The sequence below is a fragment of the Balaenoptera physalus genome, assembly GCF_965194825.1.
Source record: "Balaenoptera physalus genome assembly, chromosome: 11".
Classification (NCBI taxonomy): Eukaryota; Metazoa; Chordata; class Mammalia; order Artiodactyla; family Balaenopteridae; genus Balaenoptera; species Balaenoptera physalus.
The window spans coordinates 70943634-70970324 of record NC_138896.1 but is presented as its reverse complement, the minus strand read 5'-3'; the positions used below and the strand labels follow the sequence as shown (position 1 = coordinate 70970324).

General features: G+C 41.8%; 2 protein-coding genes and 1 long non-coding RNA gene across 3 annotated transcripts in view; 1 reads left to right on the top strand and 2 right to left on the bottom strand.

Annotated features, from left to right (window-relative positions):
- Window positions 1-3694: 3694 nt before the first annotated feature.
- On the bottom strand, window positions 3695-4455 carry LOC309637420. The gene is made up of 2 exons (XR_014250524.1): window positions 4328-4455; window positions 3695-3987 (listed from the first exon to the last, which is right to left on the bottom strand). It is a non-coding gene; the product is annotated as an uncharacterized lncRNA (long non-coding RNA).
- Window positions 4456-4692: 237 nt separating this feature from the next.
- The window catches only part of MAP4 (microtubule associated protein 4), a 162914-nt gene continuing 140915 nt past the window's right edge, over window positions 4693-26691 (top strand). The window contains exon 1 of the mRNA XM_082411930.1: window positions 4693-4828. The gene's annotated coding sequence lies outside the window, so the exon portion shown is untranslated. The remainder of the gene's footprint in view (window positions 4829-26691) is intronic.
- On the bottom strand, window positions 9534-17913 carry LOC309637417 (bolA-like protein 2). The gene has a single exon (XM_082412029.1). It carries the CDS (start codon window positions 9851-9853, stop codon window positions 9593-9595), a length of 261 nt encoding a protein of 86 aa, XP_082268155.1. The 5' UTR covers window positions 9854-17913; the 3' UTR covers window positions 9534-9592.

Below are 26691 nucleotides of genomic sequence, written 5' to 3'. Positions count from 1 at the left end.
CTGTACATTACACAGCATGCAAGTGAGTGAAGAGAGAGGTGAGGCCATCTTGTTCTACTTCCCCTGATAGAGATGAGCAACCTGAGGCCCAGGGATGGGAAATGGCTTGCCCAAGGCCATACAGCTTGTTCCTGGCAGAGCTGGGACTGTAACGGGGTTTCTCAATTTGAAGTCCAGGGCTTTTACTCCATGTGCCATTTGGGGTTGCATTTCACTGCAAATGGCAGAGACCAATGGTGGCTAACACCAATGGAGATTTATTGACTAATGATGACTTTAAGAGATAGGGGTTACTTTTCTCACTTCATAGGAAGTCCGGAGGTGGGCAGTCAAAGATTAGTGTAGCTGCTGGAAGATGTTAAGGACCTAGTCTCCTCCTATCTTCCTATTTTCACCCTCAGCCCATAGCCCATAGCTTTTGTCTTTATTGTCATAAGATGGCTGCTTTACCTCTAGGCATTGTGTCCATATTCTGGACAGGTGGAAGAAATGCAGCTGAGTTTGTCTTTTTATAAAGGCTTACCTGAAAACTCCATATAATATATATAATACATATATAAAATATTCTATGTTACATATTAATATGTTGTATTATATATAGCATGTAATATAGATTAATGAGTATATATGTATGTACATATACATGTTTTAAATATATATATATACACACATACATACATATATTTGCTGAATCACTATGCTACACCATTTTAAAGATGAAAGAAGGGGTGGGGGCAAAAAGCACCCGCCTGAGAGTCGGAAAATTGGTTTAAGTCTGGATTCTGCCACTTTTTTGTGGGTCTTTGGCATGTTCCAATTACCTCATCTGAATAAGGTTTGGGCTAAATGACCCCAAAAGACCCTTCTGGCTCTTAAGTTCTATTTCTCTATCCTATCTGAATTTGAATCCACGTAATTATATTTCCCTCTCTTCATGGAATTCTAACATACACATCATAAATTATGATAAAAACTGGTATGTAAAAATTGTGTATTTATCTGACAAGTGTTGGTACCAAGAAATTTCAGCCAGAGATTCCTACCTTGAGAGCATCAAGATATCTCTCTATATTTTCTACTAAAAGTTGTAAAGTTTTATAACATTTTTCTATCGGGGTCTTACAATTCTGTTGTTAGGTTTATTCCTAGGTTCCATAACAATTTTATTGTTTCACTGTGATGAATGAGATTTTTTTTCTATCCCATTTTGTAATTGGTGATTATTGGTATTTAGGAAAGCTATTCTTTTTGTATATTAACTTCGTATCCAGTAACCTTGCTGAATTCTTATTAATTCTAATAGTTTGTAGATCTTCCCTAATTTTCTATGCAGAAATTCATATTACCTACAAATCAGGATAGGCAGAGAAAACAGCCTGAGGAAGGTCCTGAGAGGGGAAAGTTCAGGAAACAAAGAAGGCAGATAATGCTGGACATATTGAGAAACAAGGCCGATGATGAGGGGTAACAGAGACAGCATCATTGCACAGGATCTTGGACGCCATTTTCAGGATTGTAATGCAAAGGAAAGCTACTGAAGTAGTTTAGGTTAAAACTAGAGGGAAGGCTCTATGGTAAGCCATTGGACTCTGCCCATGTTTGTGTCCTGGCCAACATTTTGATCAAAATTTGGATGAATAGGGCCTTCCCTGGAGGTCCAGTGATTCAGATGCCACGCTTCCAATGCAGGGGGCTGGGTTCGATCCTTGGTCGGGGAACTAAGATCCCACGTGCCCACGTGCCACCTGGCTCCGCCTTAAAAAAAAACTGGATGAATAAATATAAAGCAGGCTTTTCATGGGTAATAAATATATTGGATAACCCTAAAATGTCTTCTTGTGAACTTGTAGAGCTTCAAGAATATATCCTTAGACATGGGACTAGATGTTTGCTAAGATTCCCTTCCAACTCTGAGATGCTGGGGATCTATGTTTTGTTTTGTTTTTGTTTTTTTGTTTTTTTTGGCCATTCCATGTGGCTTGCAGGATCTTAGTTCCCCAACCAGGGATGGAACCCCCAGCCTCCAGCAGTGGAACCTCAGAGTCCTAACCACTGGATGGCCAGGGAATTCCCTGGGGCTCTATGTTTTCATCCTGGGTACCCTGGAACTGAAGGGAATGTTCTTTCCTATTGCAGGTGGGAAAACAGAAAGTACCTATACCTTGAGAAACAATTAGGGCAGATCTGTGTTTACACAAATAATTACCACATATGTGGTGAGTGCTGTTAATAGAGAGGTATATAAGGGGTGCAGGAGGGTGTATATGAATTGGAGGGGGGGGCGGTCCAGAAGGTTGTCAAGCTTGGCAGAGGGCTTGGAAGTAGCCGTGGCAGTACACAGGAAAGAGAACAGGGAACAGCATCCGTGTTGATGGAGATGTTTCTGAGGCAGAAGGGGCATCTGGTAGGCCTGAGAAGGGAGGAGGAAGGGAATAACTGAGATGGTTGTCTAGCTTGGGATACACAGAACTTGGTGATTCTATTACATTAAGGAAGAAGTGGAGGATTCCAACACTTCTGAATCTTCCTAGCCATCTGTCTTCTAAGGATTTCAAAGCCAATTCTATTCATAAAGCCTGGGACAGGCCTAGGGGCTGGTTATTCCAGGCAGCAGGGAGAAGGAGCAAAGTAACTTTTTTAGCTCCCACCTGTGTGTTTTTCTTCAATAGTAAGTTCATGCTTAGACCAAGTCAGTGGGCTTTGGTGTGAAGTAATGCTAATTTCACCAGACAGGAAACCTATCTTTTTTATCTTTGTACATGTGCCCCTCACTGTGTGGCCCTTCCTGATGTGCAAGTACTCAGTCAACATCTGTTGGATGAATGAATTCAGGCTTGCAATGGTAGTTCTCCTACTTTGGAGTCTGGGTAAGGTGAGAGGGGGAAATCTCTGGGTTTGGGCCAAGACACCTGTCTTATTAATTGGTGTGTGATCCAGATCAGTCATTTCAGTTTTCTGTGATTGGCTTAAAGTCCTTTCCAGGGCTCCAAATTCACAGTGCTATCCCTTTTCCACTTATCCTTTAATTTCTTTAATTTTATTAAGTACAGTTGATATGCAATATTATGTTAGTTTCAAGTGTACAACATAGTGAGTCAATATTTATTTATTTATTTATTTATGGCCGCACCCCAACGCTTGTGGGATCTTAGTTCCCCGACCAGGGATTGAACCCGCGTCCTCAGCAGTGAAAGTGTAGAGTCCTAACCACTGGACCACCAGAGAATTCACAGTGATTCAACATTTAAATACATTACAAAATGATCACCACAATGTCTAGTAACCATGTCACCATACAAAATTATTACAGTATTTAGTATTATCAACTATATTCTTTATGCTGTATATTACATCCCTGTGACTTACTTATAATTGGAAGTTTGTACCTCTTAACCCCCTTCACCTATTTTGCCCAACTCCTCACCCTCCTCCTCTCAAGCAACCACCAGTTAGGTAAGTCACTAAGGTTCTGTTTGTTTTCTCATCTATAAAATGATAATAAGAACATGAATACCAACCATATAGGATTGTTGTGATGATTTAAATGAGTTATTAGGTATCACATACTTAGAGAGTGCCTGGAATATAGTGAGCATTCAATACAGTGTCAGCTATCACTTTTAACTTCTGGACCAGCGTTATCCAGCAGAAATACAACGTGAACCAAACAGTAATTCTTTTTCTGGTAGTTACATTTTATTTTTTTAATTTATTTTCTTTATTTGGCTGTATTGGGTCTTTGTTGCTGCGCGCGGGCTTTCTCTAGTTGCAGCAAGCAGGGGCTACTCTTCGTTGCGGTGCGCGGGCTTCTCATTGCGGTGGTTTCTCTTGTTGCAGAGCACAGGCTCTAGGCGCGCGGGCTTCAGTAGTTGTGGCACATGGGCTCAGTCGTGTGGCTCGCGGGCTTAGTTGCTCTGCAGGGATCGAACCCGTGTCCCCTGCATTGGCAGGCGGATTCTTAACCACTGCGCCACCAGGGAAGTCCCTCTAGTAGTTACATTTAAAAAGTAGTAAAAAAGAAACATGAAATTGTTTTAAATATATTTTATTTAACCAAAGATATTCAAACCTGCAATCAATTTTGTAATGACCCAAATTGTAATCAATGATTATGAATGAGCTATCTTATATATTTTTTAAGTCTCGGAAATTCGGTGTGTATTCTACACTTATAAAGTATCTCAACTTGGAACAGCCACGTCACTTGTGGCTGGTGGCAGAGCAGCCCAGGAGAGGCCCCCCAGCTGCGTCCTCATCCCGCTAGGGTTCTTTCCAGCGACCAGCTGGCCAGCGCCCCAGGCCCCGCCCCGCGCCCCTCCCAGTTTACGTCATAGAGCCACAGGCCCGGCCGCGTGTTCCCCGCCGCTCGCATCCTCCCTGCTCCAGGCACCAAGTTCTAAAAGGAAGCGACGACCAATGCACAGAGCAGCGGAGTAGGCCAGTCTGTCCTCCCGCCGCTCTGGCGGCAGCAGGCGGGCGGGAGGCGGGCGTCTGAAGCCCCCATGCGTACCTCACCCCCAACGGCCCTCCGCTTGGCCGCTACCCCAGCGGGGTCGAGGCGGCGGGGCCGGCGCCTATTGGTCCGCCGCTGTCGTCCGCCCGCCCCCTCACCGCGCTTATTGGCCGGAGCCGCGGCGCCCGCGGGATAGGCGGTGGCGGCGTCCCTCCCTCACGCCGGCCCTCAAGAGGGCGACGAGGAAGCGGCCTCTCCCTGCGTCCCGCCCCTCGGGCTCGCTCGCTGGCTCCCGGCTCCTCCCGGCTGCTCTCGGCCCTCTCCCGGCTCCCTCCGGCTCCGGCTCAGGCTCCGGCGTGGCGGCGGCGGCGGCGGGTAGGTGCAGCGGCAGGCGGGGCCCGGTCAGAGGGGTGGCCTTCCTAGTGCCCCCGGGACTGCCCGAGCCTCGCCCCGCGGCCGCCCGGGACCCCACCAGGCCCGCCCGAGGCGGGGAAGGGCGGTGGCCGCCGGCTTCGGGACGCGGGGGCGGCCGGGCGGGGGGCCTGCGGGCGTGATCTTCCAAGTCTTCGAGGCGCGATCCGGGGACCCGCCGGGCGGGGCGGGCTGAGAGGTCCAGCTGCTGGGGTCTGGAGCGGTGGGGCCGAGAGGCACGCCTTGGGCGCGGGATGGGGCTGAGCCTGGGGAGCGAGGGTCGGCTGCAGCCTGGGGCCCTGGGTGGGGCTCGGGGACGTAGGAGAACTCAAAGGTTGTCCCGTGAGGCTTTGGGGGGTCAGTTGAGGTGGGGCTGAGGCGAGCCTTAGAGAGGGTGCAGGGTCAGGGGTTACGGGAGGGGCTGCAGGGTGGTCGGGAGAACGGGGCCCCAGGCAGGGCTCTCCCTGCGTGCGTGGCCCTAGCACTGTTTGGGGACTAAGCATGTTTCTGGCTGCGGGAGTGCTCAGGGTCGCTGTAAAGGGTGGGGATGCGAGGATAGGACAGGCACCTGGGGGGCAGTTGGAAATGTTACCCAGAACAGAGATTGTGATTTAGCACATGGACCAGGTTCTCCGCTGGTATGTTGCTTGAGCTCTTCGGTGAAATTACCCCGTGGGGGGGAGGTGGCGGGGGTGGCGGGGGATGTTAGGGTTTTGCTTGCATCCAGGAATGGGTAAATTAAATGCATTTACTGCTTTGGGGAGGAGACAGTGATTACGCTTAGGTCTGTGTTTTAGGACCCAGACCCAGAGTGAAACGTACTTCTCGGGATGGTTAGTGTTACCCAGCTTTCTCCTGGGAACCCCCTTTTCTCCTCACCCTCCTCGGTCCAGTTACAGTATTGCTCCCCAGGGCCTCTCGATTCCCTCTCCCTGGCTCCCTAGGATTGCAGTGTTTCTTGCTCTGCGTGTCTGTGTCTCCCGCCCATTTTCCTGCTGCTGCGCTTTTGGCAACTGCCTCTGCTCTTTCCCAGGGATGGTTGTGGCATTGCATCAGGGGATATTTGTGCTTGTAATTTGCTCACTCAGCCCGGGAAGAGGGAGAATAGTATGCTGCAGAGATGGGGGTGGGGTGGGGGGGGGGTGTGCCGTCAGCTCGGCTGGGCAGACAGAGAAATGGGTGTGGTGAGGGAATACAGCTGCTCTAGGCCTATAGGGTAACACTGCCCAGTCATCAGCTCAAAGAGATTCAAAGAGCGGCAGCAGCAGCTATTTTTATAAATCAGTTCTGAATCCAAGCTGAGCACATGGATTTAGAGTGAACAGTTGTCATGCTCTAACTATTATGGGCTGGGTGTTTGGTAGACAACACTAGAGTTGCTAAGCAAGAGACTCCATCTGTACAGTGCAGGGGGTACTTGTAGCATTTTAACTGCGCTTCTCAACTCTCTTGCATGGGACATCTCTTGTCAGGGGATGTCTTTTAAATTGATGTGGTTTGATGGTCCATACCGCTGCTTTTTTTTTTTAATGAATTTATTTATTTTTGGCTGCGTTGGATCTTCGTTGCTGCGTGCGGGCTTTCTCTAGTTGCAGCGAGCAGGAGCTACTCTTCATGGCGGTGCGCAGGCTTCTCGTTGCGGTGGCTTCTCTTGTTGTGGAGCACGGGCTCTAGGCGTGCGGGCTTCAGTAATTGTGGCTCACGGGCTCTAGAGCACAGGCTCAGTAGTTGTGGTGCACAGGTTTAGTTGCTCCGCGGCATGTGGGATCTTCCCGGACCAGGGCTCCAACCCGTGTCCCCGGCATTGGCAGGCGGATTCTTAACCACTGTGCCACCAGGGAAGCCCCATACCGCTGCTTTTTAAATGAAATGTTTTTACCTCAATTATACACTTCCTTTCAAATTTGCCTTAAATATAGTAAAGCTATCACTTTTTGAGCACTTGCCATCTTCCAGGCACTAGCTGTTGGTGTTTATTTACAGATGAGGAAATTTAGACTGACAGGAATCAAGGTCACACAGATAAAGTGTCATCCACACCAAGGTCCCTCTGACTCCCACAGTAGTTCAGAAACTGGACATTTCAGAAACTGGACATTTTTGGTTCACACAGGGGTGATTTAAGCACTTAAGAATTTATTCATGCAGAGTAATCTCACTGGAGACTGATAAGCCAGATATCAGTTTATTTACATCAGGGACTTCCCTGGTGGTCCATGGGTAAGACTCTGTGCTCCCAATGCAGGGGGCCCGGGTTCAATCCCTGGTTGGGGAACTAGATTCTGTATGCATGCATGCCACAACTAAGAGTCCACATGCCGCAATGAAGATCCCGCATGCCACAGCGAAGACCCAGTGCAGCCGAAATAAATAAATAAATAAATATTTAAAAATTTAAAAAATTTATGTCCAAAGTTTTTATAAATAAATATTTAAAAATTTAAGAAATTTATGTCCAAAGTTTTAAGTGCCATATGCACATGGGAATTAATTATCCACTGGCCAGGGCACCTCCTTTGTTTCTGGGCAGCCAAATCAGTAATAAGGATGCGGTTGATTATAGAATTGAAACTAAGGGCACAGGATGTTCTTAGGGGATGTTTTAATCAAGTCACAGAAGCCTAGTGGGTCTGCCTTCTTTCTCCACTGTGCAAACTCCTATTGGGTTGGCCAAAAAGTTCCTTTGGGTTTTTTTCCGTAACTTATGGAATACGTATGTTGGACAGTGCTGGGGAGATTCTAACACATTTCCCCACTGTCTCAGTTTTTTAAGTCGTCTCTTCATATATTTGTCATACCAGCATATACTTACTTGAGTTAAAATTCCCAAATTTATAAATAAGTTTATATTACATATTTAAAAAGTCATTTTCCATTGTTTGCTGACAGTGAAGGAAACACCTGTCTTTCTTATGCCTAGTGGCTTAGCTTTACTTTTTAGAGGGTATGAAAACTTTTATTAATTAATTGGCTTTCAGGGGAGAGTAGGACAAGTTTGTCATACTTTTTCAAAATGGCTTGAGAACAAGGAAAGATACTTGCTTGCAGTTTTAATTTTGGTTGTAGGGTGGGGGGTGGGAGTGAGTGTTCCCTTGTGTGGTTTGAATGTCCCACCTGCATCAAGATAGGTTGCTTAGTTTTAGAGATATGGTTCCTATTGATCTTAGGGTCTTGTTCTTTTTCCTAATCTTGTTTCTGAATTTGGTGGTCCATCCTTTGGCTTCGTAAACTTTTGCTGTTGATACTTCAAATTTTTTTTTTTATAAATTTATTTATTTATTTATTTATTTATTTTTGGCTGTGTTGGGTCTTCGTTTCTGTGCGAGGGCTTTCTCTAGTTGCGGCGAGTGGGGGCCACTCTTCATCTCGGTGCGCGGGCCTCTCATTGTCGCGGCCTCTCTTGTTGCGGAGCACAGGCTCCAGACGCGCAGGCTCAGTAGTTGTGGCTCACGGGCCTAGTTGCTCCGCGGTATGTGGGATCTTCCCAGACCAGGGCTCAGAACCCGTGTCCTCTGCATTGGCAGGCAGATTCTCAACCACTGCGCCACCAGGGAAGCCTCGATACTTCAAATTTTTGACATCACTATTTTCCTCCTCCTCCTTCTCCTCCTCCTTTTTAAATATTAAGCATCAGTCGTTGACATGTAGGTTTTATTTTTCTTTAAAAAGCGAGAAAATCTGAGAGGAACATTTTGAAGTCATCTTGGTGTAGTTCATTTGACTTGCTCAGTGTGAAAAGGAAACCGAGTAGATATCAACTGATTTCACTTTGTCCTTCTAAATGGCGCTCTTAGAACCAGGTTACTGTGGCCTTATTGCTAGGAGTGAGTATGTTGAGGACAGTTAGGGTCAAGAAAGGGGATAGAGCAAACTGATATATATGAGGGGTTTGTACACACTACCTTCTTAGAGCATTGTAGGCTAATTTCTCAACGCAGACCTTAGGGGAACTACTTTGTATGTCATTAAAATTTTAAGCTTGAAAGTCAACCGAATTTACTTTTGTGATTCTTTACAGGTTGAAAAGTTAATCTTCTCACCGTAAAACCCATTTAAAAATGAATAAATAAATAAATAAATAAATAATTTTTGGCTGCGTCTGGTGCTGTGCGCGGGCTTTCTCTAGTTGCGGAGGGCGGAGACTACTCTTCCTTGTGGTGCGTCAGCCTCTCATTGCGGTGGCTTCTCTTGTTGCAGAGCACAGGCTCTAGGCATGCAGCCTTCAGTAGTTGTGGCACGTAGGCTTCAGTAGTTGTGGCTCGTGGGCTCTAGAGCGCAGGCTCAGTAGTTGTGGCACACGGGCTTAGTTGCTCCGCGGCATGTGGGATCTGGCCCAGGGCTCGAACCTATGTCCCCTGCACTGGCAGGCGGATTCTTAACCACTGCGCCACCAGGGAAGCCCCTGGTTGGTTTTTTGAATCTATGTGTTGGACTTTTTTACACTCCTATATTCCTTCTGTAACTCCTGATTTCTGTCCATTGTTCCAAAGGGGAATCCTGATTCTGTTATCCTTTGCCTTTGTTATCCTTTCTATGTCTATAACTTTGATATGTTCTTTCTTTATTTTTCCTTGAATAGATTAAGAAAATATTCACCTAGAGAATGCCAAGATCAGATCCTAGTAGTAGGTAATTAGAAATAAAACTTCGTGCTTTATTTTCTCCTTACTTCTTTTTTTTTTTTTTGGGCCTGACTCATAATTTAATAGGTGTATAGGTCCGGGTCCCTTATTTCTGCTGCTCACGGGTCCACTGCTCTGGAGTCAGGGTTTTCTGCTCAAAGGCATGGATGTGCAGGAGCTCTTCTGCTAGGCAACTGTTCACAAGCCGGTGTCTCTGAAGCAGCGGCTTTCCCTCAAACTTGGCCGACACCACGAGGACTCGGAAGCTGGATGCGCAACGGTTGGGAGTCGTGTCCTCCACTTCCACGTGTTCCGCCTCCAGGTCCCGCTGCAGCTTCTCCCGGAGATACTCGGCGCTGAGTTCCATTGTGGCAGCCCAACGGGGGCGACAGCCCAGCGGGGACGGAACCTAAAAAAAAAATTATTTACTTATTTGGTTGCACCGGGTCTTAATTGTGGCAGGCGGGCTCCTTAGTTGTGGCAGGTGGGCTTCTCAGTTGTGGTCCATGGGCTCCTTAGTTGTGTCATGCAAACCCTTAGTTGCGGCATGCATGTGGGATCTAGTTCCCTGACCAGGGATCGAACCTGGGCCTCCAATATTGGGAGTCTTAGCCACTGGACCACCAGGGAAGTCCCCTGTTCTTTTGTTATTGTTTTGTCTACCTTTCATTACCAGACATGAAGAAATTTTTTTTTTTTTTGGCCATGCTGCCTGGCATGTGGAATCTTAGTTCCCTGACCAGGGATTGAACCCAAACCCCCTTTAATGGGATCTCAGAGTCTTAACCACTGGATCGCCAGGGAACTCGCAAGAAATTCTTTTAAAAAAGCATCCTTGGGGGAATTCCCTGGTGGTCCAGTGGTTAAGACTCCACGCTGTCACTGCAGAGGGCCCTGGTTCAATCCCTGGTCGGGGAATTCAGATCCTGCAAGCTGCACAATATGGTAAAAAAAAAAAAAAAAAAAAAAAAATATTATGATAGATTCTTTTTTTTTTTTCAAATTCATTTATTTTATTTATTATTTTTGGCTGCGTTGTGTCTTTGTTGTTGCGCGCGGGCTTTCTCTAGTTGCGATGAGCGGGGGCTACTCTTCCTTGTGGTGCACGGGCTTCTCATTGCAGTGGCTTCTCTTGTGGAGCACGGGCTCTAGTGCGCGGGCTTCGGTAGTTGTGGCTCGTGGGCTTCAGTAGTTGTGGCTCGCGGGCTCTAGAGCGCAGGCTCAGTAGTTGTGGCGCATGGGCTTAGTTGCTCCGCGGCATGTGGGATCTTCCCGGACCAAGGCTCGAGCCCATGTCCCCTGCATTGGCAGGCGGATTCTTAACCACTGCGCCACCAGGGAAGCCCTAGATTCTTAAATATATATTTAATTACTGAGTCAGACAGTGTGTAAATTTAAGGCTTTTGATACATTTTGCAAAATTGCTTTCTGGAAGATTGTACATTCTTACCAACGCCCATTTCATCATACCCTTGGTAGCATTGAGAATTATCATTAAGAAAATTTTATCATTAAAAAATTGTACATTAAAAATTGCTGATTTAATAGGTTAAATAGGAAAAAAAATCTCACATCTGTCTTTTTTTTAAACGGTGACAGAAAAAGTATTGCATAGTCATATACCTAATAATCAAGGGTAAGATTGGATCACTAAGAATGAGGTTCTCTGAAATAGCTGGTTGCCTAGTACTCAATCACTGTCCATTTTAGCGTGAGTCTCTTGGGTTGGGTATAATTTAAAGTGAATGTCAGCAGGCTACCCAGACAGCTGTTCTTTAGCAAACTAAAATGGGGGTAACATTAATAACGGAGACAAAATAAATGTTTGAAGGATATTCTGAACAATTTTATATGCATAGTGTAGCTGAGGCTTGCTGAAATGCCTCAGGGGCAAACAAGCCAGTTCATCAGTCAGGAATAGGGGTGCCTTTCAACTAATCTGTCTCACAGGGCTGTTGTGAGAATTAAGAGATATGTGAATGGGAAAGTACTCTTTAAAATGCTAGCGAGATATTGCCTAGTGATCCATATCAAAGTATAGTCTTGGTGGATATGGAATTGGTGGTGTATTGGTGTTTTCAATGGAAATTGCATTGTCTCTAAGTTTCATTTTTATCATATATATAGTAAATTGGCTATGAAACGTGAAATTCATGGACTCATGAAACCACTTTGAGGCCCAGAATAATTGTCTTCTTTGAGGTCACATGCCACATTTGTAGCTGAGTCAGGACTTGAAGTTTAATCTCTAGCATTCTTTTTACTATGTTCAGCTTAATACCACAGGTACTTCTGTTATCTTCTTTGTGCATAGCACTGTGATAAGTGCTGCAGGTGATTTTTTAATTTTTAATTTTAATTTTATTTATTTGTTTGGTTTTGTTTGGTTTTGTTTTTTTAGAAAATTATACCAGTAGTGCTCATATATTATCCTACATTTGCTTCAAACTTTTTTTTTTTTTTTTTAATTAAAAATTATTTATTTATTTATTTTTGGCTGTGTTGGGTCTTCGTTTCTGTGCGAGGGCTTTCTCCAGTTGCGGCAAGCGGGGGCCACTCTTCATCGTGCGCGGGCCTCTCACTATCGCGGCCTCTCTTGTTACGGAGCACAGGCTCCAGACGCGCAGGCTCAGTAGTTGTGGCTCATGGGCCCAGTTGCCCTGCAACATGTGGGATCTTCCCAGATTGGCAGGCAGATTCTCAACCACTGCGCCACCAGGGAAGCCCTTTTGTTTTGTTTTGTTTGTTTGTTTGTTTTTGGCCACAGCTTGCAGCTTGAGGGCTCTTAGTTCCCGACCAGGGATTGAACCCCGGGGCCACAGTGGTGAAAGCACTGAGTCCTAACCGCTGGACTGCCAGGGAATTTCCTTTTTTTTTTTTTTTTTGCTATGTTGTTACACTTTTTTCTTCCCACAATTTTTAAAGCTTATAGTCCATTTTTAGTTACTATAAGATATTGGCTGTATTCCCTGTGTTGTACAATATATCCTTGTAGCTTATTTTATATGTAATAGTTTGTGCCACTTAATCCCCTACCCCTATTTTGCCCCTCCCCACTTCCCTCTCCCCACTGGTAACCACTAGTTTGTTCTCTATATCTGTGAGTCTGCTTTTTTGTTATATTCACTAGCCTGTTGTATTTTTTAGATTCCACATATAAGTGATATCATACAGTTAAATATACTGTTCTTTAAAACAGTTCTTCAAATGCTTCTTTCTTGGCCTTGAGGTGGTAATGAAGAGATGGTATTATTCAGGCAATCAGAAGCATAAAGATTATAGATTCTTAGGATTAAAAATATAAGGACCCTTAGAGAGGAATGTAATACACCATACCTTAGGTATTGTGTTCAGTTTTAAGAACCACATTTTCAGAGACATGGATGATCTAGAGCCTATCCAGAAGAAAGCAGTCTGGCTTGTGATGAAGGTAGACATCAAATGATTTGACGTACTATTTAAGGAATTAGAGCTATTTCCTTTGGAGAAGAAATAGGTGGGGGCAACTATTTTCAAATATATCAAGATCTGGCAAGTGGAAGAGGGATTAGATTTAGTATTTTGTTGCTTTGGCAGAACAGAACCATCAAGTCAAGTTAAGGAGAAAAGTGGAATGAAACTTCCTTAGAAGACAGTGAGTTTCCTTTGACTACTAATGTTAGAGCAGAGCCTGGGTCGTGGTCTAGAGATACTGAGAAGGTGGTTAGGTTGAATCACCTTCAAGGTCTTTGTAAGTGGTTTTTAATATTATTGAGTACAGATCCCTTTGAGAATCTAACACCTTCTATGTATGCATATGTCTATTTTGCTCTCATCCTTGAAAAGTACTTTTTCTGGGTATAGAATTGTATGTTTGCTTATATTTTCTTTCATATTGAATTAGTCATTCCATTATCTTTTGGCTTACACTATTACTGTTGGGAAGTTACTCTTGGTGTTCGTTTCTGTCAAGTATTCTATGGCAGTCCTAGTAGTTGATTACCTAAAACTGTGTACAATTTGAGGGTACTTGGCTTATCCAGATTATGAGAACCTTGGGTGCCAGTGCACATAAGGGATATTCTGTGGCAGTAATTTCTCAGGAATTTTTGGTTCTTTTGCCACTACCGCAGGCTTCTTTGTGTCCCCTGGGGTTGTGGAAAATTGGGTCTTGGTTTAAATCTGGTTCACTTTCAGAGGTAAAGTGGGGTGTCTCTTTATAAGACTTAACCTTGGGAGGGCCCTGATTTCTGTCTGCCTTGCTCTGTGTGGCCCTTGAACTGAAGCTCTAGTTTAGGGCTTCTCAGATTTTAGTGTGTATGTAGAGGATCTGGTTATAATGGAGATTCTGATTCTGAGGAACCAAATTCACCTATTGAAGAATATCTTGGTTGCTTCCAAGTTTTGACAATTATGAATAAAGCTGCTATAAACACTAACGGGCAGGTTTCTGCATGGACGTAAGTTTTCAACTCATTTGGGTAAATACCAGAGACCACGATTGCTGGATTGGATGGTAAGACTGTGTTTTGTAAGAAGCTGCCAAATTGTTTTCCAAAGTGGCTGTACCATTTAATATTCCCATTAGCAATGAATCAAAGTTCCTGTTGCTCCACATCCTAGTCGGCATTTGATGATGTCAGTGTTTTGGATTTTGGCCTTTCTAATAGATATTTGGTGCTATCTCATTGTTTTAATTTGCAATTCCCTAATGACATGATGTTGAGCATCTTTTCATACTCTTATTTGCCATTATGTTTCTTATTTGCCATTATGTTTCTTCTCTTGTGAGGTGTCTGTTCAGATCTTTTGCCCATTTAAAAAAATCTATTTGTTCATCTTTTTCTTTCTTGTTTAAAAAATTTTTATAAATTTATTTATTTATATATTATTTTTGGCTACATTTGGTCTTTGTTGCTGCACGTGGGCTTTCTCTAGTTGCGGTGAGCGGGGGCTACTCTTTGTTGCGGTGCACAGGCTTCTCATTGAGGCGGCTTCTCTTGTTGTGGAGCACGGCCTTTAGGTGCCTGGGCTTCAGTAGTTGTGGCACATGGGCTTCAGTAGTTGTGGCTCGCGGGCTCCAGAGCACAGGCTCAGTAGTTGTGGCGCACGGGCTGGTTGCTCTGCGGCATGTGGGATCTTCCCGGACCAGGTATCGAACCCGTGTCCCCTGCATTGGCAGGTGGATTCTTAACCACTGCGCCACCAGGGAAGTCCTGTTCATTTCTCATTGTTGAGTTTTAAGAGTTTTTTGTATATTTTGGGTACCAGTCCTTTATCAGATTTGTGTTTTGCAAATATTTTCTCCCAGTCTGTAACTTGTCTTTTCATTTTCTTAACGGCGCATTTTACAAATGAGAAGTTTTAATTTTATTTTTATTTATTTTTAAAATTTCTTTGGCTGTGCTGCACGGCTTGTGGGATCTTAGTTCCCTGACCAGGGATTGAACCTGGGCTCGCGGCAGTGAAAGCGCAAAGTCCTAACCACTGGACTGCCAGGGAATTCCCTAGTCTTCCTTAGTTTTGATGGGTTCTCTAGGACTTTGTTCTGTTGCAGTTTCTGCAGCATTCAGGAGCATAACTGTTAAGACTTTTTAGTAGGCAAGAAAGGTCAGCATAATGACTTGCCTTGTGTTATATAACATTCCAAAGAAAATGGATTAGTAATGTTATGAATGCCTGAGTTTGTACTAGTTGGGATGTGACCCAGGTACCTTTTGGTGATGGAACTGTTTATTGTTTACTGCAGAGTTCTGCTGCAAACTGACACTTCCTGAACCTGTGTATATTAAAAACTATATGATTGGGGGAAAAAAGAAAAAAGGCTGTATGATTGGGATTTTAAAGACCAGAGGTTTAAGAGAGCTATTCAAGAGTAGTTTAATTCTGAAATAATTAAGGCTTCATATGTCCATAGATTTAATGGACCATAAAGAATCAAAGTAAGGATAGTTGGCCATTATTCTAAAGTTGATATCCTGGGTAGTTTTTATCATTATCAACTTAGTTTATGTAGTTTTGGCTGTAACCCTGTACTTTTACTTGCATTATTCAGTCACGAAGTCTGTTAATTGGCTGTTAACTCTACTTTCACTTTCATTACTAATCATGAAGGCTGCTGATGCTGCACCTTTATTTTCAGATCAGGTGTCCATGCAGGGGAACTTATGTCAGAAAAGACGGCTGTTTTATTGGTTTTAAGTGAAGTGACAACACAGGTCCCTGTATACATTTTTTTCCTTTCATTAATGAATTGATTGGGTCTTTCTGGTAGAATAAGAGACTGTCTTGTTATTGAATGACGGTTTTGTCAGGTAAAAGGTTTTGTCAGGTAAAAGGAGATGGTCACCAATTGTGACAGTTAATCTTAAAGACATTCTGTTCAAGATACATCCCATTTAGCCAGACCCAGTTAAAATCAGACATACTGACGAAGAGTTAGGCGAGTAGAATATAAGATTTTTGGCCTAAGGACATTTGAAAGTGGGTGGGTATACATAGTATTTATGTGTGCGTCTTGGTTTCTAAAGAATCTCTGCTATATGGTAATTTCAAATTTCATATGTGGTACTCTTTTTTTCAATTTAGGTTTATATTTTATTATTTTTATTGAAGTATACTTGATTTACAATGTTGTGTTAGTCTCTAGTGTATAGCAAAGTGATTTAGTTATACATAAATATATATATATATTCTTTTCCATATTCTCTTCCATTATGGTTTAAACAGGATATTGAATATAGTTTCCCTGTGCTACACAGTAGGATCTTGTTGTTGATCTGTTTTATATATAGTTCTTTGTATCTGCTAATCCCAAACTCCTAATTGTTCTCTCCCCTTCCCCCTTTCCCCTTTGGTAACCATAAGTTTGTTTTCTATGTCTGTGAGTCTGTTTCTGTTTCTTAAATAAGTTCATTTGTATCATATATTATTTTTAAAATTTATTTATTTAATTTATTTATTTTTGGCTGTGTTGGATCTTCATTGCTGCACGCGGGCTTTCTCTAGTTGTGGCGAGCTGGGGCTACTCTTTGTTGAGGTGCACAGGCTTCTCATTGCGGTGGCTTCTCTCGTTGCAGAGCACGGGCTTTAGGTGCGTGGGCTTCAGTAGTTGCAGCACGCAGGCTCAGTAGTTGTGGCTCGCGGGCTCTAGAGCACAGGCTCAGTAGTTGTGGCACATGGACTTAGTTGCTCTGCGGCACGTGGGATCTTCCCAGACCAGGGTTCGAATCTGTGTCCCCTGCATTGGCAGGTGGATTCTTAACCACTGCACCACCAGGGAAGCCCTGCATCATATTTTAGATTCCACATATAAATGATATCATATGGTATTTGTCTTTCTGACTTACTTCACTTAGTATGATAATCTCTAGGTCCATCCATGTTGCTGCAAATAACATTATTTCATTCTTTTTCTTATGGCTGAGTAATATTCCATTGTATATATGTACCGCATCTACTTTATCCATTCATCTGTCGATGGACGTTTAGGTTGCTTCCATGTCTTGGCTGTTTTTTTTTTTTTTTTAATTTGGCTGCTCCAGATCTTAGTAGTGGCAGCGGGCTTCTTAGTTGCAGCATGCATGTGGGACCTAGTTCCCCGACCAGGGATCGAACCTGGCCCCCTGCATTGGGAGCATGGTGTCTTACCCACTGGACCACCAGGGAAGTCCCTTGGCTATTGTAAATAGTGTTGCTATGAGCATTGGGGTGGACATACATGGTACTTTTAAGCCCTGAAAGCTTTCTTTCTCTTTCTTCTTCTTTGTTTTTATTTTCCCTAACAAGCCAGTGATAAATTGACTAAAATGATGAGGTAATATCTTTCTAGCTCATTGTAGTCTAAGTCTGAGTTACTGTTCTCTTTGTGGAAAAATTCCGGGATACTTTATTTTCTTGAAAGAGACTTTTTTTTTTTTGGCACTTGTTTTAAGGTTGTTTTGTTTAAAGCCAATGATATGGAGCTGTTGGGTTTTTTAAGCATCTTATTTTTGAAATGTTGCTTATATTATTCAATCTAATTCAATAAGTGTTTCTTTTATTTTTTTTCTTTCCTTTTTTTTTTTGGCTGTGCCGTGTAGCTTGTGGGATCTCAGTTCCATGACCAGGGATTGAACCTAGGCCACAGTGGTGAAGGCTGAGAATCCTAATCCACTAGGCCACCAGGGAACTCCCCAATAAGTGTTTCTTGAGTATTTGATATGTTCTAGGTTCAGTTTAGGTGCTATGGCTATAAGACTATGTTAAGTCCTGCCTTAAGAAGTCCAAATATTTAGTATGTTTGTCAGGTTTTTTTAAAAATTAATTTTTATTGGAGTATAGTTGCTTTACAATGTTGTGTTAGTTTGTACTGTACAGCAAAATGAATCAGCTATACATATACACATATCCTTTCTTATTTGGATTTCCTTCCCATTTAGGTCACCACAGAGCATTGAGTAGAGTTCCCTGTGCTATACGGTAGGTTCTCATTAGTTATCTATTTTATACATAGTATCAATAGTAGTTTTTTATATAATTTTTAAATTCTGTTTTTCAATTAAACTTTTAACTTGGAGATAATTGTAGATACATATGCAGTTGTAAGAAAACAATACAGAGAGATCCCTTGTACCCCTTGTCCAGTGTCCCCGCTGTGGTAGTATTTTGCAAAACCGTATAACAACCAGGGTATTGACATAGAAACAGTTAACAGTAAATGGTACAGCTCCTCTGGAAAACAGTTTGGCAGTTTGCCTGAGAGTGTAATTGCTGGGTCATATGGTAGTTGCATGTTTACTTTTTAGAGAAACGCCATTTACATTGATATAATATGGTGGTAGTCCAGGCTCTGCAAGTGGTCTTCACTGACACTGCGGTGCCTTTGCCGACTGCAGGGGTGAAGTCCTGGCTCCCCTCCTTGGCCGCTGACTCCACCCTGGAGAGGGTGTTGGGTGCCTCATTCCAGCCTGGAGAGGGCTTGGCCTTTACTGTATGGGTGGTGTTGGGCCCACTGTGTTTTCTGTGGTGTTTGGCTGGAGTAAAATGGTTATTGTCTAAAAGTTTTCTGTCTTACTAAGCTGCCCCTTTCCTGGTCCTTTGGCTAAAGTGAGCAGGCTTTTGTTGGAGTTTTTCTTGTCTGTACTCTTAGGTGTTTCTAGGTTGCCAGGCTCGTCATTTCCAATATTGAGATCTATAAGGCAAAAAGGAAACCCCAGGGAACTCGTCACTTTTTTGTTCCTCAGGTTCCCAAGGTCCCTTGCCTTTCTAACTTATTCTCTCCACCTTTCAGAGTCTTAACGTTTGTTTTATGTATGTATCATGTCCAGGGTTTTTAGTTGTATCTAGTGGAAGGAAGAGGAAAAAGTAGATCTTCTCTATTTTCATAAAAGCAGAAAAGTTTTTATATTGTTTTTAAAATGACATTTATTTTTCTGTTGATGAGAATATATATATAATGTAGAAAATTTAGAACATACAAAAATTATAAAAGAATAACATTTTGACATATATTCTTTCAGCTGTTTTCTGTGAATATGCATACATATTTTCCTTGCTAAAGTATGAACTGTTTATACTATTTAAGAACTTTCCACTTAACTATTATAAGCATCATTCCTTGTCAATAAATACTTATGTATAATGCCATTTTTTGTGGTATCAATTAAGTTGTAATGTAATCACATTCAGGAGGTGATCCGTATGTATTACTCTGCTAGGTTAAGTACCTGAGAGAGAGTTCCTGTACAAATAAAGGATGTACTGTTTCACGTGAATCTCAGTGTTTAGACATTGCTTTTTTACAAAAGGGAGTCTGAAGTAAACCAGATTTAGCCATTAGTTTTAGAAACTCTGGGTGTATGGGTAGATATTTATATTTTAAAGTTTAAAAGTATCCACATGTCTTTATAAATGCTATTTTGATTAAAATTCTTGTTCATATTTTCCATTATGTCATAAGAGGGGTCATTATACTTTTCAGGAGAAAATCAGAGATAATAATGGCTTTCTTGTTTTTTCTTGGAGGAAATAGGAGATACCAGCAGTGTTTGTTTCAGTGAACCCTAGCATTAGTTTTCTGCTGGAGTTTGCAAAACATAAACCAGAATGATTTAAATCGTTTTCCATAGTGCAACTTTTTATAATTGCTGTGCAGTATAATTCCAGATGTTCAGATTTATTGGGAAGTTTAAATTTCATAGATTGGAATTTTTAGTATTAGATGTCCAGGTTCATGTAGCGGATCTAATTAAAAATTATTACTCTTTCATTTTTTTCCACTTTATATAATCTTTTTCTTAGTATCATGTGAATAGTTGCACTGTGTGTCAAACTGAAACTAATAATTATAAAATCACTTTACAAATGAGCATAGATGTAGAAGTATGTAATATATAGTTGTTTTAGATTCTATTTCTTGAAATATGAAGGTGCATATGTCATAATTTGTTTAGCAAGCAATCTTTCAACTTAACATGGAGTCATTAATTAGACATGAAATTGAGATGTTATTGATCATATTTTTAAAACTTAATAATCATATTTATTTACTTTTTCCTTTCCAAAAGGGATAAGTAATGCTATGAAAAAAAATATAAATTTAGAAAAAGGAAAAAAAGTTACCAAGTTACTAGTTTTCATATTCTTTTACAAGCAGTTTACCATTGAGAAGTGCTCAGGAAGCTGTTTCCTCTTTGCCAGTCTCTGCAGCTTGTGGTTTGCGATGTTCATCACTATCTGGTAGTGAACCCCAAATGTCCCACACCAGCTTCATTGGGATCACCTGGAGGGTCTTTTAAAATAGTTTTGGCTTTCTGCCTTTTATTCTCATTTATTAGATCTGAGGTGGAGTCTAGAACCTTACAATTCAGCCATTGAAAGTGTACATTTCAGTGGTTTTTAGTATTTTCAGAGTTGTGTATTTATCACCACAGTCGATTTTAGATGGTTTTGTTAGACCGTACAAAACCCCTGCCCCTCTTAGCCATTACCCCCTTAATTCCTCTATCTACCCCGCAACCCCTGTGCCCCAGCCCTAGGCAACCACTAATCTACTTTCTATCTCTATAGATTTGCCTATTCTGGATGTTTCATATAAATAGAATCATACAACATATAGTCTTTTGTGACTGGCCTCTTTCATTTAGCATAATGTTTTTAAGGTTAATCTGTATTATAGCATGTATCAGTACTTCATTCCTTTTTATGGACACATAATATTGTATGAATATACTGTATTTTGTTTATACATTCATAAGTTGATGGACATTAGGGTTGTTTGTACTTTTTGGCTGTTATGAATTATACTACTGTGAACATTTGAGTACACGTTTTTGTGTGGACATTTGTTTTAATTTTTCTTGGGTATGTGCTTAGGGGTGGAATTGCTGGGTCTAATGGTAACTCTAGGTGTAACCTTCTGGGGAGCTGCTATATTGGTTTTCCAAAGTGTCTGTACCATTTTTCAGTCCCTTTAACAACATATGAGGCTTCGTGTTTCTCCATATTCTCGTCAACACTTAATCTGTCTTTTGGTTATATCTATCCTAGTGGGTGTGAAGTTGCAGAATCTGAATTTAAAAACAAAAGTTTCTCAAATGATTTTGGTGGTCTATAGAATAGTAGTTCTCAGTGGGGGTTGGGGTAGAGATGTGGTTTTGCCCCCTAGGGGACATTTGACAATGTATGGAGATGTTTTTCATTGTCACAACTGGGAGGGTACTTGTGGCATCTAGTAGGTAGAGGCCAGGGATGCTGCTATGCACAGGATAACACCCCACTACAAAGAATGATCCGGTACAAAATGTGAATAGGACATGGGTTGAGAAACTCTGGTCCAGAAGAGAATTAAACAATTACAGATCAAATTTTTAGCCCACATATTGGCAGTAGGACATTATTTTCCATGCAAGATCTGTATATCAAATCTAGAAAAGGGAACCTTAGGGACCTAAGAGCCTCAGTCTAGTTTAGTATAATATGTGCTCACTGAGAGCAGTGGGTCCTAGCCCAGAGCCTGATTTGGTATGTATTTGTTGAATGAAAAGATATGTGGTGGTAGTTTGAACTAAAATTATTCTTAGTTATTTTATAATGAATGTCTAGATTGGTAGCCTCCACGTAGCTATATTGACTGTGTTTCCTCTCTTGAATTCCTCTACCCTACCAAAATCAATGATTGCATAAAAGAGTGTACATAGGGTCTGATTTTATAGTTTGTTTCAAAGAAAATATTTTAATGGAAGTCATTTTAAAAGTCTCAATAGCCCTATAAATGAAATTAGAGACTGGCTGTGGTATGGCTTACTGGCAGAGGATATGTGTGTGTATTTTGAAATCTTGTGCTTTCCAGAGGTGGTGCTATTTAATGAGACTAAACGTGAATCCAAGATCTGTTTGTCTTCTCTCCCCTTATGTCTCCATTTTTTTTCCTCCGTGTTTGTCATTTTTTGTCCTGTATTATGTTTGGTGATATGAAGGATTAAAGAAAGGTAATCCCTCTCTTAAATGTATTATATTATTATTTTTTTTTAATTATTAATTAATTAATTTATTAGCTGATTGGGTCTTCATTGCTGCGCATGGGCTTTCTCTAGTTGCAGTGAGCGGGGGCTTCTCTTGTTCCGGTGCACGGGTTCTCTAGGTGCATGGGCTTCAGTAGTTGTGGCTCGCGGGCTCTAGAGCGCAGGCTCAGTAGTTGTGGCGCACAGGCTTAGTGGCTCTGTGGCATGTGGGATCTTCCCAGACCAGGGCTCAAACCCCTGTCTCCTGCATTGGCAGGAGTATTCTTAACCACTGTGCCACCAGGGAAGCCCCTTAAATGTATAATATTTTTGAGGAAAATCAGACATGTAATATAATATTTTTGAGGAAAATCGGACATGTAATATAATATTTTTGAGAAAAATCAGACATGTAATTTGTGGATATTCTAACAACTTTTTTCTTGTAGAGAAAATACAGTGATTAATTGAAGTGAATTTTTCAGTTAAACTCTTTTTAAAGTCTTCACAAATGTGGAGTTTTCCAAATTTAAAAAAAATTTTCTAGAATGTGGCACATGTTGAGTGTTTTTTAAAAAGTTTATAATAAATTAAGACAAACAATACTAAGAAAATTTAGTACAGGAGTATTAAATGAAAACCAAAACTTTCTTCCTGGCAAGTGAAAATTGGTTTCTCATTGTTTAATTTGTATTTTTTGTAATGTGAGAGAGTCTGAATATCTTTTCATAAATTTATTAATCATTTGAATTTCTGTGAAGAGTTTGTATCCTGGGCTTATTTTTCTATTGGGTTGTTGATATTTTTCTTATTTATTTGTGAGAGCTCTTAGTATATTATAAAAATTAGCCCTTTATGTATTATTTGTAATACAGATATTTTTCCCCTTGTGTGTTGTTTGCCTTTTGACTTAAGTTAGTTTTTAAAATGAGATTTCAATATTTTACTTTGATTTCTGGGCTTTTGAACTTTAGTAATAAAGTATTTCCTCCATATACACAAAGGTAATAAGTCCTGGAGAGCCTTCTTTTTTTTTTTTTTTAATTTTTATTTATTTATTTATTATTTTTGGCTGTGTTGGGTCTTCGTTTCTGTGCGAGGGCTTTCTCTAGTTGCGGCGAGTGGGGGCCACTCTTCATCGCGGTGCGCGGGCCTCTCACTGTCGTGGCCTCTCTTGTTGCGGAGCACAGGCTGCAGAGGCGCAGGCTCAGTAGTTGTGGCTCACGGGCCTAGTTGCTCCGCGGCATGTGGGATCTTCCCAGACCAGGGCTCGAACCCGTGTCCCCTGCATTGGGAGGCAGATTCTCAACCACTGCGCCACCAGGGAAGCCCTGGAGAGCCTTCTTGATAGGGAAGTTTGCATGTGAGAAATTTAGTAAGATTTTAATAATTATCTTCTTTATATCGATGAGGAAACTGAGGTATCAAGAGATCACCAAACAGTAAATGGTGGTCACTTCATGCTTTTAGCCACTGTGTAATGCTTTTCAGTAGAACTTGAAAGTGAATCCATGAAAAAATGAATCCATGAAGGCCCTTATTTTATTTTTTAACTTTTTTTTTTTTTTTTTTTAAATATTTATTTATTTATTTATGGCTGCGTTGGGTCTTTGTTGCTACGCGCGGGCTTTCTCTAGTTGCAGCGAGTGGGGGCCACTCTTCATTACGGTGCGCGGGCCTCCCACTGCGGTGGCCTCTCCCGTTGCGGAGCATGGGCTCTAGGCATGCAGGCTTCAGTAGTTGTGGCACATGGGCTTCAGTAGTTGTGGCTCGCGAGCTCTAGAGCGCAGGCTCAGTAGCTGTGGCACACGGGCTCAGTTGCTCCGCGGCATGTGGGATCTTCCCGGCCCAGGGCTCGAACCCGTGTCGCCTGCATTGGCAGGCGGATTCTTAACCACTGCGCCACCAGGGAAGTCCTATTTTTTAACTTTTTATTTGTAAATATTTTGAACTCACAGAAAGTTGAAAATAGTAGTCTTGTGTACCCTTCACCCAGCTTCCCCCAATAGTGACGTCTTAAATAGCTGTAGTATAATATCAAAACCAGGAAACTGACATTGATTGGTACATTACTGTTAACTACACTGCAGACCTTTTTCAGTTTTCCCTAATTTTTTTAACCTGCATTTGTGTGTGTGTGTGTGTGCGTGTGCATGTGTGTGTAGTTTTTGTGAACCCCTTTCTTCAACCTGTCTTGGTCCTCTGGCAACCACTAATTTGTTCTCTCTCTGTCATTTTGAGAATGACATCAAATTGGAATCATACAGTATGTGATCTTTGGAGATTAGCCTTTTTTACTAAGCATAATGCCCTTGTGGCCCATTGTATGTATCAATAATTTGTTCCTTTTTATAGCTAAGTAATGTTAGATGGTATGGATGTCATGTGTTTAGCTTTACACTGTTGACAGTTATTTGGGTTGGCTCATGTTTTGTTGTGAATAAAGCTGCTATGCACATTTGTGTATAGGTTTTTGAGTGAACATGTGTTTTCTTTTCTTTGGAATAAATACCCAAGAGTGTGATTGCTGGGTTGTATGGTAAGAGTATGTTTGATTTTTCAAGAAACTGTCCAACTGTTTTCTGGATTGGCAGTTCCATTACATTCCAACCAGCATTGTAGGAGAGGTCCAGTTTTTCTGCATCTTCACCGGCATTTGGTACAGTCAGTATTTTTATTTTAGCTCCTTTAATAGATGTGCCTTTATTTTTTTTAATTTTTATTTTATTTTTTAAAGATATGGCAATTTATTATTTATTTTTATTTATTTATGGCTGTGTTGGGTCTTCGTTTCTGTGCGAGGGCAAGAGTTGTGGCAAGCGGGGGCCACTCTTCATCACGGTGCGCGGGCCTCTCACTGTCGCGGCCTCTCTTGTTGCGGAGCACAGGCTCCAGACGCGCAGGCTCAGTAATTGTGGCACACGGGCCCAGTTGCCCCGCTGTGCCTTTATTTTTTATAGTTTCTTCAAAAAAAAGAGCAGACAGCTCATAATAAAAGAACTTCAAATACCTTAAATTCATAATTTTTTACTTTCAGTTGTTTGTACTTTCTGTATTTGCATTTAAAATTTCAATGTTTTATTGCATGTTGCATGTTTTTATTGCATGTGTGCATACTAACACTATTTTCTGTATGGTCTTTCATTTAATTATATTTAATTACTTTTAAAATTTGTTGTTTCTTTTTAAAATTAATTAATTAATTAATTATTTTTTGGCTGCATTGGGTCTTCGTTGCTGTGTGCGGGCTTTCTCTAGTTGCGGCAAGTGGGGGCTACTCTTCGTTGCGGTGCGCGGGCTTCTCATTGTGGTGGCTTCTCTTGTTGTGGAGCACGGGCTCTAGGCACGTGGGCTTCAGTAGTTGTGGTGCGTGGGCTCTAGAGCAGAGGCTCAGTAGTTGTGGCGCGCAGGCTTAGTTGCTCCGCGGCATGGGGGATCTTCCCGGACCAGGGCTCGAACCCGTGTCCCCTGCATTGTCAGGCAGATTCTTAACCACTGTGCCACCATGGAAATCCCCCTAAAATTTGTTGTTTTTTAACTACTACGGTCTATCCTGGATCAAATTGATAGGGAGATGCAAAGTGACCTGGATTCTTGAGATGGATAAAACATAAGTTAAACCCATTACTGAGCAAATCCACATGTATTCTGGGATAATTTCTCAACTTTCCCCATTTAATATATTTATTTATTTATTTATTATTATTTTTTTGGGGGGGTGCTGCATCAGGTCTTAGTTGCGGCGTGTGGGATCTTCGTTGAGGCATGCGGGATCTTTCGTTGTGACAGGTGGGTTTCTCTCTAGTTGTGGCGTGCAGGTTTTCTCTTCTCTAGTAATGGTGCACAGGCTTGGGTGCGTGGGCTCTGTAGTTGTGGCGAGTGGGTTCCAGAGCACGTGGGCTCTGTGGTTTGTGGCACGCAGGGTCTCTAGCTGAGGCACGCAGGCTCAGTAGTTGTGGCACGCGGGCTTAGTTGCTCTGCGGCATGTGGGATCTTAGTTCCCTGACCAGGTATTGAACCCACGTCCCCTGCATTGCAAGGTGGATTCTTTACTGCTGGACCACCAGGGAAGTCCCCCCCACTTAATATAGTATATAAGGATTATGATCCATACTAATTTCATGTTCACAAGAAGGTAATAACACTGATCTGGCATTGTTTACCCTATTTATTCACCTCTTCTTCCTATATAACTGCAGTTCCACAGCCAGCTGTCTCCATCTCTTCTAAGACTGCATTACAAATATGTCTTTAGCTGTGTTGTCCATTTATGTTCATTTTCTTTACCCAATTGCCCAGTTCCCTATTTTTATGTATCCTAGTAGGAGTGACTTAGGAATTTCTTATGCTTAAGTTGAATCCATTTTATCAAGTAAAATGTAATCTATGTATATTTGAACTTTGCATAAAAGGAATTCATATATAGCAAGTGATTATTATAACCTAAATATAATATTTTCCAGTGACTTGTTAGTCATCATTTCGTACAACAAATATGATGGCTCATAATGTAGAATCATATCCTTCACACTTGCTGAATCGTGTAGGTTTTACCCCTAAGTGCCTCACATGGCTATGATTTTGAGTGCTTGCTTTGTAGTGCTTCTGTCTCTGCACTTTATTTTGTGGGGGGAAAAAATCTTTATTTTTCTTTTCTAATTTTTTTCTTATAAGCTGCTGTGGTTTAGGAAACCAGATTTTAGAATTGAGTTTGAGGGGTTTAATGACATACTTTTGTCTGGTC